This window comes from Ochotona princeps, chromosome 13 (genome assembly GCF_030435755.1).
Source record: "Ochotona princeps isolate mOchPri1 chromosome 13, mOchPri1.hap1, whole genome shotgun sequence".
Taxonomy (NCBI): domain Eukaryota; kingdom Metazoa; phylum Chordata; class Mammalia; order Lagomorpha; family Ochotonidae; genus Ochotona; species Ochotona princeps.
The window spans coordinates 40,517,085-40,534,256 of record NC_080844.1 but is presented as its reverse complement, the minus strand read 5'-3'; the positions used below and the strand labels follow the sequence as shown (position 1 = coordinate 40,534,256).

The following is a 17,172-nucleotide window of genomic DNA, read 5'->3' as shown; positions in this document are numbered from 1 at the left end:
TAAGGACTTCAAAAGAGCCATGATGTGTTATTCTTGAGCACCAAGCAGCAACACAACCTTTCAAGGCGAGGATGGCAAACCTGGAGACCTGAGAGCTGCATGAGGCTTAGAAGGACTCCTCCACCTGGGTCAAGCTCCACCACTTGCAGTTAGGCTTGGCTGCGAGTAAAAGACATTGGAGAAATGCAAGTGGTGTCCCATGCCCATTGATGTCTCCACCTGCCTTGTGGTTGTGGGCAAGTCTGACAGGCTGGACTGCAGTGACTGCTGCCAACAGCAATCAGGATGAGTGCACAACCTCACAGCTTCCGACAGAGGAGAAAGGATGAGGCACCTTTTCAATTTGTTTCTCAAAGCAAGGACTCTGAACCCCAGAGGCCGGGTCACTGTCCAATACTGAGTCTGGGTATCATCCAGCCCTAGCAAATCCATATATTGGACTTAAAAATATTTTACTATCCAGTACAGTGCCTGACCCAAAGACTAATAAAACACAGATACAGAAGTGAAAAAAAAATAAGATCATGGCTGTACTGCTGAAATTTAACTTGTTGACTTTTTCAGCAATGGCAATAGACATAGTCCCAGGATTTTTAAAGTGATAATAGTGGACAACAAGTTAAATTACGAGCAATCATTTTCGAAACAAGCAGGGAAACGAGAAAGGTAAGTCTGAAGAGAAAAGAGCATGACGTCATGCTAACAGAGGCGGATTTTTATAAGTGTGTGTGAAACTAAACTGAGGTAGGGGAGAGACCAAGAGGAGGCAAAAGAAGAAAAGGAGCAGTCCACCCTTTAAAATTTTTTAAAAAAATTATTTGTCTGAGAGGTAGGAGAGGAAGAGAGAGTGAAATTGGGAGCAAGAAGAGCAAGAATAAGAGTGACGGAGAGCTCCTGAGAGTCCTGGGTCACAGCCTCCAGGAGGATTGCACCCGGGGATGAAGTCAGAGCTAGAAACCACGCCTCGTCTCCCATGCAAGCGGCAGGGACCAATTATCCCAGGGTCTACAGTAGAGGAATCGGGAGTCAGGGGTGGAACTGGGATTGAACCCGGGCTTTCCAGTGTAGGAACACGGGAGTTTTCATGGGTTGACTTAAGTGCTTGGCCAAATGCCCATCCCTATTCTGTCTTTGCAACACATGAAACTTACTGCCACCTGGCTTTGTCCTTCAAGGAGTTTTTCCTGGAACCAGTCCCTTCGCTGGGGCTGTCCTCCTCATCCGTCTCCAGACTGCGACTGCAGCTTCTGATGATCTGGAAGATGCTGTTGACCGTGGACTCCTTCTCGGAATTCTTCAGGCCATTTTGTCCCACGCGCTGTAAGAAATTATCTTGTCCATTGTAGTCTGCTACGAACTGTGGAAAAACAGCGAGTTGGCCGTCATGACTTCACACGATACGTCTGAATAACCTACTTGGCCAGGGGAATGAAATCATAATAGTAATAAATAATGGCATGCATGCCTATTTTATTGGAAAGAAAACAAGCGCCTCTAGGAAAAACATTTTCGTTTCACCACGTGGAATATGAAAACTTACTCTTATTTCCATTTAGATGGTTTAGTTGTGCTAGGAATCAACACCCAATTTTGATTTTAAAACACTAAAGGCGATATTATTGCAGGGATCCCTGGGGAGAGGATTAGCCACTTTACAGAGGAAGGGCAGGGCTATTTTATCATTCGAGTGAGAACTAGGGAAAACCACTACAAAAGCATCCAACCCACTGGAACCAGGCCTGAAGAAGGCATTAGGTGAAGATGCTTTTTGCTCAATGGTGCCTATGTCTATGGAAGTAGAAACAGAGAGAGATCTTCCAACTGCTGGTTCACTGCCTAAATGGATGCAACAGCTGGGCCAGGATAAAGCCAGGAAACAGGAGCTCCAGGTGGATTGCTCATGTGGGTGCAGGGGCCCAAACACTTGCGCTGTCATCCTCTGCTGCTTTTCCCAGGCTATGAGCAAGGAGCAGTATCAGAAGTGGAGCAGCTGGGTCTTGAACGGGTACCCATATGGGATGCTGGAACTAGGTGGCAGCTTTATGAGTCATGCCACAGTGCTGGCTCCTCTTCTTTCATTAGGAAAAAAAAATATTTGAGTGTGAGTGCTGTCAGCAGGTGGTGAGGACTGGGTGAGGGAGAGGAAAGAGGAATCAGATGTATTATCTATTCGCTGTCTTACTCGCCAAATGCCTCTCAATAGCCAGGGCTTGGTGACACTGCAGCCAGGAGCTCATCCAGGTCTCCCACATGGCTGCAGGGACTCAAGCAGTCGAGATATCTCCCGCTTCTTTCCCAGATGCTTTAGTAAGGAACTCGATTTGAAGTGGAACAGCCGGAACTTGAATGGGTGTCTACATGGCGTGCTAGTGTTGCCATCCTCCCCTCTCTATTTTTAAATACCATAGTAAAGGAGGTTTCCTGATTTTTTTTTTCCCTTCCAGCTTCCCAGTTCCCCTTCTCTCTAGTGCCCATGCCCTCCATGCTTTCCCTTCTGGAACTCAGGACCATGGAGTGCTGGGCCTGGGAACCAGCAGCCTGCACCTGTCTTTAGATGAAGCTCCAGCTTTCCCAGCATCTTCTCACAAAGCACAAAAAATGATGGCCATACAGACACCTATTTTCTCCCCCCGGTATGGAAAAGTAAATATTCTGACTTGACGTTCTCTATCCCCTGTACCCAGATATTCCCACTCAAAAAGAAAACCTGTCTATGTTAAAAGAAATTCAGAAACACTTTTCCTCTCGTCCTTACATATTGTGACATTGAACCTAATGGAACTTGGGTAGGCCCTGATAGTGCTACTTGGCATTCTTTCCAGCAGAGCACTCAAGCTTATTTGTACTACTCAGAAACAGTGTAATTATTTAACCTTGGCCTCGACACATGCAAATAGGGGCTGGTGCTGTAGCATTGTGGTAAAGCTGGTTAAGCCACTGACTGTAACATCAGCACTCCTTGGGTCACTAGCCGATGGACTCCCAGGCACACTGGCATGGAGCTGGACCTGAAGCACAGAAACTGGAACTAACACTGGTGCTTCAACATGGGATGCTGGCATTGCAGGTGGGCCTGCTACATACCCTGAGGCTTGTGTTCCCAGGTCACACAGGGAGGAGGGGGTTTCAGGAGTCTTCCTATTCCTGCTTTCCCACTGAGGGGTGTGCGAGATGGGCTAGGAGAGGTGAAGGGGTAGGGAGAGGTGAAGGAGTAAGAAGGAGAGACAGAGATAGGAGAGTACGGGTACAAGTCCTGGCTCCATGTTTGTTCCAGTCCCTGCTACTGAATAATGGCCCACGCACCTGGACTCTGGCATCCACACGGGAGACTCAGATGGAGTTTCAGGCTTCTAGCTTCAGCCTGATCAAGTGCCAGCCACTGAGGTCATTTGGGGAGCGAACCAGCAGATGGAAGATCTCTCTCTTCCTTCCTCTCCCAAACCCTCCCGCCCCATCATTCTGCCTTGCAAATAAATAGATCTTTACGTAATAAATACATGTAAATGATGTTTTATTGCTTTAAGGAGCACAGAAAATACCTGATGGGATAGGTGGCCAAAAGAGTGGTTCCTTCTCAAGTAGTGACTGTGAAAGATCTCACCTCTAAAGTTTCCTCCTGGGAGTTGTAGCGTGGGCAGAACTTCAGGAGCCCGGAAGCTCCGTCGAGGACCTCACAGAGCTCCTTGAGGAAGACGCCGCAGAATGGGACGACCCTGCATCCAGGGATGTGCAGCGCGCGTGTCACCGCCTTCCTGTATTCGTGTGAGGACTCGTGCAGGGCCATGGCGTCCTTCAGGCTCCTCATGGTCTCCATGTCCGACTGCTCCATGAACTGCCACATTTTCAAAACTTTTCTCGACCTATGGTGAGTATATGATATGTTAGACCCGGTAAAAAGACTCAATTCCATAAAGCTCATTTTTAACCTTCTAAGTATTCCTTATATGCTAATATGTCTTTCACATTCCCATGTATGTCTAATTTTCAAAATGCTATGAATGTTACTTTTGTGAGTTGGAACACACAGCAAAACAGGACAAGCAAACACAATCATATGGGGTGGGGTAATGATGGATGCTGGGACACTGAGTGGAGGCTGGAGCTGTTCCGGAAGCCATGGCCAATATGGAAGGGTGGTGGGCAACATGTCTGCACAAATATTCCTAGAGGTCAGCCTGCATGTAGAAAATGTGCTCCCCCGTTCCTTTCATCTTCAAATATTACCCATTACCCTTGGATTAAGCCAGTGAAATACATTAAGTGTGCCGCCCTAACCTCTCCCGTAGAATTGCCTTGTTGCTGAGTCACCAACCCACTTTGCATAACAAGATGTTAAGTCAGATTTCTCCTATTTTGAGAGTGCAATAGGGGACACTGTAACCCATCTTCAACAGACAGATGTCAAGCTGCCCCAGCACCAGCAGTGCGGTGCACAAACTACTCTGCCCTCACTGCCCTCCCACCTTCCTTTGGCCCCCACACAGGAGCCAAACGGGAAAGCAGAAAAGGTTTCTATGGAGGGGGCTGCAAGGGGGCTGGATGTGAGGAGAAAAAGCACTCCATGACAAGGGCTTCTATTGAACTTCATGGAGATGTTGACCTCTGACCTGTGTTGATGACAGTGGCTGGTGGGTGACTATTGCTTAAGATGGAAGGTTGGCTGAAGCCACCTGACAGCCAAGAGAGGGGGCGAGGGCCCAGTGCACAGGCTTGCATGTGCAGACTTGGGAGGGCAACATGCTAGACACCGTCCATGAGCTGGAAGTAGACACCGGAAGGAAGGCGGACCCTGCTGAACAAGGTGACACCAGTAGAAATGACCCTGTGAGGCGGGCCCTCTAGAGCCAGAGCCCCAGGCAGGGGCTGATTGGTGCACTGCATTGTTGTCAGGTCCCTATAAGATGTGGAAGGAGGGTTGGAGAAGGTCAAATCCTAAAACCACTTCACATTGTTTCTGTGAGGGCATCAATGATAGACTGCCTCAGTCCCAACAGGGCACATTCTGGGCTTGCTTAAACCCTTTCCCTTCCCTCTTCTCTGCTGTCCGTATTTTCTGCAGGGATGATGGGATGGTAGTAAGAAAACGGAGACAGACAAACCAGCTTTTTCCACCCTACTGCAAGTTTCTGAGATTGGTTAGGGTAGGGAGGAAACTATCAAGTGAATGAGAAATGGACATTTGGATTTGGATCAGAGTGCTTTAAAATATCATCACATAACACAGGAGGCAACCAAAAGACACAAGAGAGGATAGCAAGAGAGATGCCCGAGTGCCGACTTCAGTCTAAACAACCAATGTCAGCAGGGTGGCCGAAGCTACGACAGCTTCCACAGGGAGCCCATGCCCCTCCCCTGGCCTCCCCACCCAAACTCCATTGTTCTCTTTCCTTTACACAGTTCTTCATGCCTTCCCAACATGCGTCTACATCACTAAGCAAGTTTGCAAAACTATTTGCTGCATTGTGCCTTCACATAAATGGACCACACTGTGGATTTTCTCAGGCAATCTGCTTTCTTGAAAGACTTATTTCTGAGATGTGTTCATGGTGCGGAGTGCAGGACAACTCCTGCTTAGTAACCACAGAAGTGCCTGAGAAAGCTAATAGGAACTTTTCAGTGGATAAACAGTGGGTGGCAGGTTTAAGCGGCACAAGGTCTGAAAAATAAAATTGTTTTCTGATTTCATCCCACTCAGTTCATCTGGTCTTATGACCGGACTCTTACATGGCAGCGAAAATATACCTTGGAGACAGAGTTATAAGTAAGTGAATTAAATAAATGACTATGGTATGGCTCTCATCCTTTAATGACCCCTACTTATGTAAATAGAGTAGCAGTCACAACATGCGTCGGAACAAAGCTCAGTCATTTTTTGTTAGACTGAGAACTGATACAGTTTTTAAAAACTTTTATTTATGAGGATAAAGTACTAGAGGATCATTAGAAAAAAGCCCAGAAAATATCAAAGAGAAAAAAATCAGAATTCTATAAAATACACACAATATTAGGTATATTCCTCCAGTACTTAATCTATTCATGTCTCTCCAGTTGAATAAGTAACAATGAAGTTATTCAGTACCCATAGCTTTGTTCTCAGAGTTTTGCTCATTTTATGCTATTTGTTTTCCAATGGTATCACAGCTTTTCATGAACATTGAGGCTTAAACGAATCATTACATGGATGCACATTATTTCCTTGAACTGATTTCCTATTACTATTCATTCAGGTTGTTTTAAACTGACACAAAATAAGTATCTTTAGTTGGAAATCTTTGTATTTCTTTTTAGTAAAAATGTATTTATTTGAAGGGCAGAGTTACACAGAGAGTGAGTGAGAGAATGAGCTCTTCCATTCTCTGGTTTGTTCTGCAAATGGCCAAGATGGCCAGACGTGGGCGAGGCCAAAGCCTCGAGCCAGGATCTTCCTCTGGGTTTCCAATGTGAAAGCAGGGTCCTCAGGACTTGGGCCGTCTACCGCTGTTTTCCCATGTGCATTAGCAGGAAGCCAGACTGGAAGTAGAGTAGCTGGGAATCAAACTAGTGCCCACATGGGATGCTGCCATTAGAGGTGATAGTTTAACTCACTAAACCGGGCCCAGTGCAGTGGCAGGGTGATCCTCCATCTATAGTGCCAGCATCCCATATGGGTGCTGGTTCATGTCCCAGCCGCTCCACTTGTGATCCAGCTCCATGCTTACGGCCCAGAAAAGTGGTAGAGGACTGCTCAGGTTCTTGAGCCCCTGAACCCGCATGGGAGAACTGGAGGAAGTTCCAGGTTTTGGATCAGTTCAACTTTGGTGTCACAGCCATTTGCGGGGTGAACCAGCAGATGGAAGATCTCTTTCTCCCTCTCTCCTTTTTGTAAATCTGGCCTTAAAATAAAAGTAAAAACTTTTAAAAAAGTTTTTATAACACTTGGCCTTATAAATCTTATTTCTGTGTTTTTCTTTAAAAGAGCTGAAAATTTGTTTGAGAAAATAACATGCAGCAGCATAAAATCAGAGTCATTTAATAAGGGTGTTCTTTCATCACATCAAATTTCCAAAAAATATATTATTAAATAAAAAACTCCAACGAGTTTGGGATGTCAGACAAAATTCACAGGAGTCAGGGATAAGGCAGAGCCTGGCCTCACGTGAGTCCTTATCTAAGAGAGTCTCCTGGCTCTAAGGCCTTCTGAGGTTTTAATTAAAATAAAGTAGGGTCTACGCCTGCAAAGGCCACTCTGGGGCACTCTGCATCAAGAAAATCTAAAATATAGCATTTGGAACCTGTCCCCAGGATGCTCTCCAACTATCCCTGACTCCTGCTGTTGTGTCACACACAGAGAATCAGTGCTGATCCCAGTTACCGTAAGTACAGCAGAAGCGACAGTGTGACATCTAATATTGGGATCAGAGTGCAGTGGGACCGTCCCTGGCCTTGAGCTGGTGGCTCTGGAAGAGGATGACACGTTTCTCACAAGGATGGCTACAGGCATCTGACTTGGAGAAATGCGACACGCTAGAGGAAGTTAACTCAGGTAGGCAGGAAAGCATCCCCAGGGAGCCAACTTCTTCCCCACTGAGCCTACCTGAGGCCGGCCAAGAACTCCATGACGGCATTGTAGTTGCCCATGTTCCAGCAGCATTTGGCCACGTGCACTAGGTATGAGAAGACTTCGCGCTTTTCCTCCATGGAGCCCGCTGTGAGGATCAGCCAGGTCACCCAGGAGCTCACCTGCAAGACAGAGTGGAGCATGCGCTGAAACCATGTCCTGGAAACTTGCTCAACTTCTTCGTTTCTTTCCCCAACAAGAAAAAAACAAAACAAAACAGAACTAAAAAAAATCCCAAAACAATTTGCTACCAGGAACGAGAGTCGCCAGCCGAGGACCCTGTCGTGAAAGCCCAGCTCCATCACTGCTTTGCTCCAGGGTTCAGATAAAGAAACTCAGTGTTCTTGTATCTCCATGTTAAGACAAGGAGGCTGAAGACAGCCAATCCCTAAGCTCCTGTGATCTATATAGTTCCTCGAGACTAAAGAAAATAAGGCCCATGGGTATTGTCAATGGAAATACATTTCTCTGATGGGCATCCAGATTGTTATGAAATCAGGCCCGGCGCAGTAGCCTAGAAGCTAAAGTCCTTGCCTTGTACACACCAGGATCCTATATGGGCGCCAGTTCATGTCCCGATGGCCCTGCTTCCCATCCAGTTTCCTGCTTGTGGCCTGGGAAAGCAGTCAAGGACTGCCCAAAGCATGGGCGACCCAGAAGAGGCTCTGGGCCCCTGGCTTTGGATTGGGTCAGCTGCGGCTGTTGCTGCTTGGGGAGTGAATCAACAGACAGAAGACCTTCCTCTCTGTCTCTCCTCCTCTTTGTATATCTGATTTTCCAATAACAATAAGATAAATCTTAAAAAAAGATTGTATGAAATCAATGCACTTGGTTCACATATCAAATACATTTATCAAACAGCAAAATAGGTTATGAGTTGAAAAACCACAAAAAATATTTTGGAATGATTGTTTACAAATGTGTTATCATGTTCTTCAAAAGGCAAAATAACGAGAAGAATAAATACTTGGAGAACGTTTATAACATGCAGGGACCATCCTCAGCATTTTACCTCTCCCAACGGCCCTAAGAATCCGGGGCCATCACTGCCCATACCTGCCTGCTGAGGCCCTCAACCAACAGGCAGCAAAGCCTGGATGTGAACTTGGAGTGTTTGCTCCACACGCTGTACTGACGGCCCAACAGATGTTTCATGTGTACACGCAAATTGCATGTTCTCCAATCTCGGGCTTACACTTTTTCTAACACGACGTATGTTTTTTTTTTTTCTGTTCAACAGAGTATAATACTTCGCAACACTGCAGATCCACACCCCCTTTTATGATAAAGTGCCTCCAAATCAATTGCTTCATCTCCAAGATTATAAGTGGTATTCGAAAATGTTCAGAAAATGCAAACTATGAAAAAGCTATAATACGGCTTTCGGTTTTTTGCTCTGAAGACATCAGTTTCTTCAGTTAGAAAAATTGTTCACTGATGTGTACATTTAATGGAAGGAAGAGAGACACAGAGAGACAGACTGACATTTTCTAACTGCTGGTTCACTTCTCCAATGTCTGAAACAGCCAGGGCTTGGCCAGGATGAAGCAAACAGCCTAGAACTCCAACCAGCTCTCTTCCATGGGTGGCAGGCTCTCACACTTGCACATCCCTACTTCCTCCCAGGGAAGACATCTGATAAAGGATGCAGCCATCCCAAGCAGTGCCTTAACAGCTGTGCCAAATATCCACCTGCCAATCAATCTTATAACTCCACCTTCTGTGAATTTTTTAAAGGACCCTCATATTTTGCTGTTACCTGTACTTTGGTGCTGGGGTAAGTGTGTACATCCATGTTCGTTTTCCATGCTGGCTGAAGTCTGGGTTGACGACTTCAGTTGTTAACCAGCGGAAGTGCTGGTCTTGAGCCCACCTGGCCCCACTGACTGCCCTTGGTTCAGCAACAGTGCTGAGATCTGGAAAGCAACTGTTTTCTGTGGCCTGAGGGACACTGAGGCCTGAACAGAGTTCATGATGACCCAGACAACTGCAGAAAATAAGAGTTCAAGGCTAAGGGCATGCTGCCTACAAGCTGATGAAATGGTAAGAATGAACAGATTTAGTGCTATAAGCAAACATGGAGGGCAGTCTAACCCCTTTTGTTCCAGATCAAGGATCCACATCTCATGAGAAAGAAAGATAACTTTCGAAGGCCACAATCCTTGTTAATGTCAACACCAGAACTCCCAGGTTGGTATCCTTTCATCTGATGGAGGTTGGATTTCTTTAAACTTGGCCTTGGCAGCTTTTCTAATTACACAATTTGAACCACACATTTGAAGACCAAGCTGGAATTGCAGAAGATACAAAGATGCCAAGACACCCCAAAAATAGTTTAAAAAATTAAAAATCCAGAAAAACAAAAAACAAAAGCAGGGCTATTATCTGGTACCAGCCAGGAGCATGGCTGTACGCGCTGTCGCCTGTATCTCAGGCTCGCAGCACACACCTGGCCCTCCACCTGCTCTAGAGGTTGCTGCATCCTCAGGCAACATCAGGAGAACACAACTGGAATCAGAGCCCCAGGACAAGTCCTGCTCCAGATCATGCCAAGAGCTTTCTGGGAGTCCCAGAGCCACTGCCTGTCCTGCACCCCACCTCCATGCCTTGTCTCCTCACCCCCTTACTCGGGTAAGAGTCAGCTGCGTGAATGCCTGAGCACTACAGCGAGAGACTGTCAGAAGAAACTGATCACTGCTAGTGCTTCTGTCTAATTCTTGCTTTAGTCTGATTTTTTTTTCTTTCGTAAAGATTTATTTACTTATTTGAAAATCAGTTACACACAGAGAGAGGGACAGACAGCTGGAGAGAGAGAGAGAGAGAGAGAGAGAGAGAGAGAGAGATCTTCCATCCAGTTATTCACTCCCCACGTGACCGCAATTGCCAGGGCTGGACCAGGCTGAAGTCAGGAGCCAGGACATGAAGTGGCAGCCACATGGGATGCTAGTGTCACACGTGGTGGATTTATCCACTATGCCACAACGCTGGCGTAGTCTGATTGGCTTTTAATGAGCTCTATCGTAAAATGGCAAATCATTAGCCAACACTTAGAATTAATAAATCTAATTTGAAAATTAAACTCCTTCTTCTTAAAATAAAAAAAAAATCTTCAAAGTGATTCAACTTTTACTATATTTGATCTAGGGCTTCATCCCCTTTCCTGCTGAAACTCGTGGTAAATCAGAGTTTCAGAAAGTCACTCTTCCTGCACCCTCTTCTTGCAGAGACTCGAAGGGCTAGAAAGGGTTAACCTCTTGCCCCTGGAGAGGCAGCTTCTCAGAGCAGAGCGAGACCTCGGAGTAGGTTGTGTCTCAATCCTGACTGCGTATCCAGATTTGTTTACTATCAGTCAAATCATTTGCTGTATACTTTCCCACAATGCTAGGAAAAAATAGCGACACCATGTTTCACATGGAAACCTAATTTAAACCAACCGTTCCATCACCGAGTCAGAGTCCCCAGGGTCCTGGTTGTGGAGATTATGTAAGCAGTGTTATCATACACACAGCCCAACATCTGCCTTACTAACATCAGGGGCAATTTTTACTACCACTCAGTATTTTCATAATTTTATAGGTTATAAGTGTTAAGATTATCATCACCAATTACGAAGAAAAAAATGTCAAAATGTTGTCCCAAGCAACATTTATTCATGGGGACTACAATGCGGTGCCAGTTCAAAAGACGTTTTTAGGATACTGCAGTCACACAGAATCGCACAAGAATTGCCTGAGGAGCTCTGGCTTGCACGTAGGGAGTGCCGCTGCAGCAGGAAGGTGTCACCTGGGCTGAGCACGGTCCCTTCCAGTGGTCAGCACAGCACACGGGGACACTCTCCCACTTCTGGAGGGCCTTCTCGCAGAAGGCTTTGGCTCACATCACCCCAGCCTCGCGGCCCCCCGCTCACGACTCCTCCACAATGGCTCCTCTCAAAACGCACTGGTTTTCCTTCCTCTGCCTGCTTCAGACCTGGCTGAACTGAGCCACTGGCTGTGTTCTCGCATCAAGTACCCGCTGGCATGGCTTCAGCTCAGTTTGGAAGAAATGCTCTCACACCCATCAAAATGACCTCACCCTGTCCACTGGTCTGGTCCATGTCCTGCGTGAAGCCGACTCTTGCCCTGGGACCTTTCCTGCTGAAACTCCCCACTCGCTGAGCTTGTCCTTGAGCTAACTCGTTCTGCTCCTTTCGCTGAAGTCTCCCTAGTCAGGACTCAACCCTGGGCCCATGGGCCCAAGTTTCCCAAGACTCCCACCAGCTCTCGCCCAGCTTTTGCCCCTCTTGAGAGTCAGCCTGTGAGGGTAAAGGGGGTGGGTTCACAGGCTGTGTGGTCACTTCTGCATCATAGAATCCACAAACCCTCATCAAGCACCTGAAGTCTGCCTATATCCTGCAAGTGGCTCTCATTTCAATCTGTCCCCCTCAGGGCACATCACATCCCCTATGCCTAAAGGCTGGCCCTGGGGTCATGGGGTGTGTGGGCAGACCTGAACGGAGGCCTTTGTGTCCACACTGGCAGGTAAGTTGGGAAGAGAAGGTGTGCATGTGGACAGGTGTGGCCGCCTTCTGGAAGCATCGCTTTCATAAGGAGGATGTCCCTGACTTCCCACCTGGGCAGAGTCCACGTGCCGAGCATTCCGCTGCTCTTCCACATCCCCCTGTCCTCAGGACATCTCTAATGTGTTCCCCATAAATACAGCTGTGGGCTCTGCCACACCCACAGGGAAGCAACACTGTTAGTGACCAGGCAGGACTTAAACCCTGTTGAGAGTCAGCAAGTGAATGATGGAGAGACTGAGTGACTGATGCCTCTTCTGGGAAGGCTTTTCCGAAGGCTCACCTAGCAGCTTTCATCTCATTTCTTTTTTCTCCCACTTTAAAATCAGACCTTGAATCCAAAGTTACGTCTGGATTCTCGGCTTCTCGCCATACGTGGTTTTGCGTTGGGTCTGTTTTTGCTGCATTTGTGTGCCTGCCTCTTTCACATGCATCAGTTCTGTCTCCTCCAACAGACCCTTAGTCCTCCAGGACAGAGACCATCTTTCCCACATGTCTAGTATGGGGATGTTCAGTGCCTCTGGCCAGCAGGCAAGCCACCCGGAGTCCCAGGAGGCTGTGGGCAGGCAGGATTCTCAGCCTCCAAGGACTCTGGGATTATATTTGGGAAAAGGCATGGACACTTCCTATCGCTGTTCCCAGGTCCAGAAAGAGAAGGCAAATGACTTTCTGCCAAAAAGCTTTTGAACTTGTTCAGCCAAAGCTTGTTGGGGAAGAGGATCCTTTGTGAAGGCTATCATGTCTTGCAAACTGCAAGGCTGGGCTCAAAAGGCGAAATCCACAGCAGGTGATTAAGGCCTAGACAAAGTTATTCTCAAGTGGCCAATGGGTTGCATGCACACGTGTGCACACATACACACACCCACCTAGGCAGTGCTCAGTGGTGCAGGCAGAGCATCAAGAATGGTTGTGGCTTAAATGCGGATCCCAACGTCTCACGCAGGCCTAAAAAAGCAGACTGGGATGAAGACTGTAGCCAAGCTGGAACTGAGAAGAACCACAGGGAAAGTGGTATAGCATAGTGTGTGTGTGTGTGTGTGACCTTGGGCACTGCAATTGGGTAGATCTATGTCCCACCATTTCCTTGAACACATACCTAAAGCAGGTCACTCAAGTGTTCCAAGTCTCAGTTTCCTTTTCAGTAAAAAGAGAATTAATTTGCTTCATAAAATTACTATGAGGATGACAGTGGCAAAGGTATCTAAAGATCTTAACCTGATCCTCAGTGTGGTTAAGGGCCCAATGTGCCACTACGACCGCCATTAGCAGAGAGGCTGAATCGCAGGAACTAGGACAGAGAGAGCAGGAGAGAGGGGTGTCAAGTCCCTCTCCCTAGTGACGGAAAAGCTGGCATCAAGAGTCTGTGACTGCTTGAGGAGAGCTAGTGCCCTGAGCACAAGCTTTTCCTGACAGCGCAAGCTCACACAACCCTGACTCTAAAGGCTTTCTGACTCCTTGCTAGAAAGAAAATACCATTTCCTATTATAATTTTTCTATTATAATTACCCACCCCCCACAGAGATTTCAAAAAGTTCATCGAAAACTATATTATGAAAAAACCAAAAAACTATGCATGGATTTTTCTTAGCTTCAAAATAAACTTGATTTTTTTTCCCCCTGTGAACTATTTAAAATCCCCCTGGTGTGTGTATTCTCCTGCTACCTTCTTCTGAGACCAACTCCTCCAGCTGCTCCACAGCAGAGGTCAGGACTTGTCATGCCAGGGCCCCAGGCCTGAGGACCACAGCCACTGTGTTTCCCACGCTCAGGCATCCTCCCCGACATGAAGTGGTGCAGAAGAGTCTCTTGAACTTGCTCTGCTTGGCAAGATGCCACTCGTGACTGCTTGGAAGAGGTGCGGGGTGGGGGAAGGGCACTGGGGGCCTCCAAACATGGTTTCTTCAGAAGTCCCCTCCCACACACACACACACTGCTTGGCTCCTATGGGCATCCTCTTCCCGCAAACAACATCACAAATGACTAGAGATAAACGCAGATGCCTTGTGGCCTTCACAGCTGGAATCACCCAACCTAATTTCCTTCCTCTCCAGTATCAATTTTTACTGTTGATCCATCTGATATCCCAGTCCTACTGCAACAGGTCATTTTCTATTCTACACTTATTCTTACTCTAGGTTGTTTCTTTAAAATCAGATTTTTAAAAATCTGATTCCTTCTGGTGTGACTCTACCGGAAATGTTTATTTCTTTTACCCAACATTTGTGTAACAACTCTGTCTTTTTTTATTTTTATTTTTTTTATTTTTATTTTTATTTTTTATTTTTATTTTTTTTAAACAACTCTGTCTTAATCTATAAAGAGTACAAGGGGCTTACTATACTCCTACCTTCAAGGCAGGCTTCAATGATTTGCTCAAACATTGATATAGTACCCATACCAAGGCAACTGGAGCCCTCCCCGGAGTCTTGGCAGCTCAAACTATCAGGGAGAGAAACTGAATTCTCTCATTGGAACTGTAAGCCATCAGCAGAAGAGCTTGGGGCCCTTTCCAACGGTTTGCTGCAATGGCAGGAGAACCTGCCTCACAATGACCCCACACAGAGGAAGGTGGAAGACACTCCAGAGGTCATGGGTCAGATTCTTAGATCTACTATTCTTGGAAACTTCTGACACCTCCATATACATACAGCGACTTTTTCTTGTACTTCAGCAACTTTGAGGTGAGTTTGCTCCTCATTTGCCTTTGAGGAAAACTTCTGACAAGTGTATGTTGGTTTGAGGTGCCCCTTCCTCTTCTAAGACACACTTACTGAGACTGATTTGAACTGTGTGTCATGGCACCTCCTCTCGGGGAGCTTGGAGCCTCGTTGAACAAAAGCAAACATGTGAGAAATAAAATACAAGTATGTTTGGTATTACAGTGGGACAACAAGGCCAACTTTACCCATCTCTGTGCTTCTGTCTTTGGGAGCCTGGTCCTTCTGCCACTTTTGATCCTCATTATCCTTCTGAAGCATTTTATTTATGTCTCTGTAATAGTGCTTCATCTTTCCACAGTTACTGCATGTCTGTGAATTAAGGGAACTATACTAGGCTGGAGACAGAAATGGTTAAATATAAAAAATATGAAACTACTTGCTCTACTTGTCAACCGAGTCAGTTGTGTGCATGTCCAACTTCTCAAACTGCCAAGTCTTTGAGGGCAGAGAGCATTTTTTTTGACTACCTTTGTATTGTTTCCAGAATGTCTTGCCTGTTAAACTTTGTAAAAGTTACTTATTTCCAAATATTTCAAGTATAAATCCCCCCAGTACTGAGAGATTAGCTCCTAAATTTACTACTTATTTGCTGTTTTGAAAACAAGCACAGAAAATATTTTGACTAAGATATGTAAAGCCACAAGCTTTGGAGAATTGCCAAAAGCTATGCAGGCTATGGGATCTTCTTTTTTGCCACACTGCCAATGTTTGAATACTTCTCTCCCCAACCCAAAAGTCAAGTTTGGCTCTCCAGCTCTTAACCTAAGGGTGCTAAAAGGGAGGAAATTTAATCCAGCTGTGGTGTTTAGGGGTGGAGGCTTTAGGAAGAGATTTAATGGGATCAAGTCATTAGAGGGGAGCCCTGTCCCATTCTGGGAAAACCTTTGTTGTTAAAACACCATTCTCTAGTATTTCCCCTTTTCTCTTATGAGAATTAGATACAAACATAATTTACAGCCTTGAGCCTTGAACCACTGCCCTGACCTGGAGGGAGTGAATTGTTTCCCAGCCAAGATCACGTGGAGCTCGGCTACAGGTCTTGGAGATGCGTGTACTTCAGAAATAGGATGTCAGGGGTCTAATGAGTGGTGCAGCACGTGGCGCTGGCACCTGCAATTGTTTTGCCAGTGCCTCTGTCCTGTTACCCTACTGTGACAGGCAGATTAGGACCGACAGGGTTCCTCTGGACTAAAGAGTGTAAGGGAGACAGTGTCTCCAGCTGGGGCCAGAGAAAGTCAGGAGTTGCTCCCTAGGAAACTTGCTGCCCAAGCTGCTGCCACCATGAAGTCACTTCATTCTTGCTAAGCTGGGGAACTGTGGTGATATTCAATAGATCCTGACCAAGCATCTACTCTCCGAAGACCCAGCAGGTGCTGTTCTGAGCACTGGGGCCCGGTTAGTAATGCAGACGCAGTCCTCGCCAACCCCAGAAGATGGTGGCACAGCACACCGCCTGCACAATCTTAGGGCTCTTCAGGCTGGGGGCCATTACCATCTCCCATCATCCAAGAAGTGCACTTGCCTAGGATCACAAAGGTCATAAGTGAAGCAGTAGGCATCCTCACACAGGCAGCCCAGGCCCAGTGCCCACGCTCATCACATTGTACTTTGCTGGCAAGAATTGGCTCTGGGGTGCTGGCATTTCCTGTGGCTCTCCTGGCCCTCCTTGCCTCTCTTCAGTTACCGCACTCCTGCCCTAGATATTAAACCTCACACAACCTGGCTTTACCCACCACCTCTTTACTGCTGCCTCCCAATGGATACTTTGTCTTGTGTGTACAAGAATGAACTGGTATTTCCATCTGGAGGGGCCCATGGCACCTCACACTTACACTGTCCGTGGTGCCTGTCCTTCACCTTCCATCCGCATAGCCAACTGCCTTTCTAGTAGCCCAAATGTCCTCTCCTCCAGGAAGCTTCCCTGAGCCCTCAGGTGATGGAGTTTCTGTACTAACATACTCTGTTTTGCACTTCCTACGCTATGCAGTGACCACCATCCTCCTGGTCTCATCCCTGGAATTAGAGCTCCCTGCAGGTAGGCATTGTTTAATTCATCTGGTTCCCAGCATGGTAGGTACTCAATATCTTATCTTATAAAGTGTAAGACACACCAGCTGATATCCTGTTGATGCTGCCTTTCTCAGGAGACTGCTCAGCACCTGAGAGCCCCATGGCATCTAGGGGCTGCAGTGTGGGAAGCAGGGCAAGGGCATTTACCCCAGTGCTGCCAGCTTGCTCTATACCCAAGAGTCTCAACAAGCTAGTGCTGGGGAAGGCCCATAGGGAACAACACAACC

At 46.7% G+C, this 17,172-nt stretch overlaps 1 protein-coding gene across 4 annotated transcripts in view; it reads right to left on the bottom strand.

Moving 5' to 3' along the window:
* The window catches only part of PLCE1 (phospholipase C epsilon 1), a 284,395-nt gene that overhangs the window by 66,854 nt on the left and 200,369 nt on the right, over positions 1–17,172 (bottom strand). For 3 of the 4 annotated variants that reach the window (XR_009246452.1, XM_058671015.1, XM_058671017.1), the window contains exons 5-7: positions 7,574–7,719; positions 3,602–3,860; positions 1,152–1,357 (exon numbers count right to left, since the gene is read on the bottom strand). Coding sequence is in view for 3 of the 4 variants with exons in the window: in XM_058671015.1 (XP_058526998.1) it covers positions 1,152–1,357; positions 3,602–3,860; positions 7,574–7,719 (611 nt within the window). In the remaining variant the exon portion in view is untranslated. The remainder of the gene's footprint in view (positions 1–1,151; positions 1,358–3,601; positions 3,861–7,573; positions 7,720–17,172) is intronic. The other variant, XM_058671016.1, reaches the window with a different exon arrangement.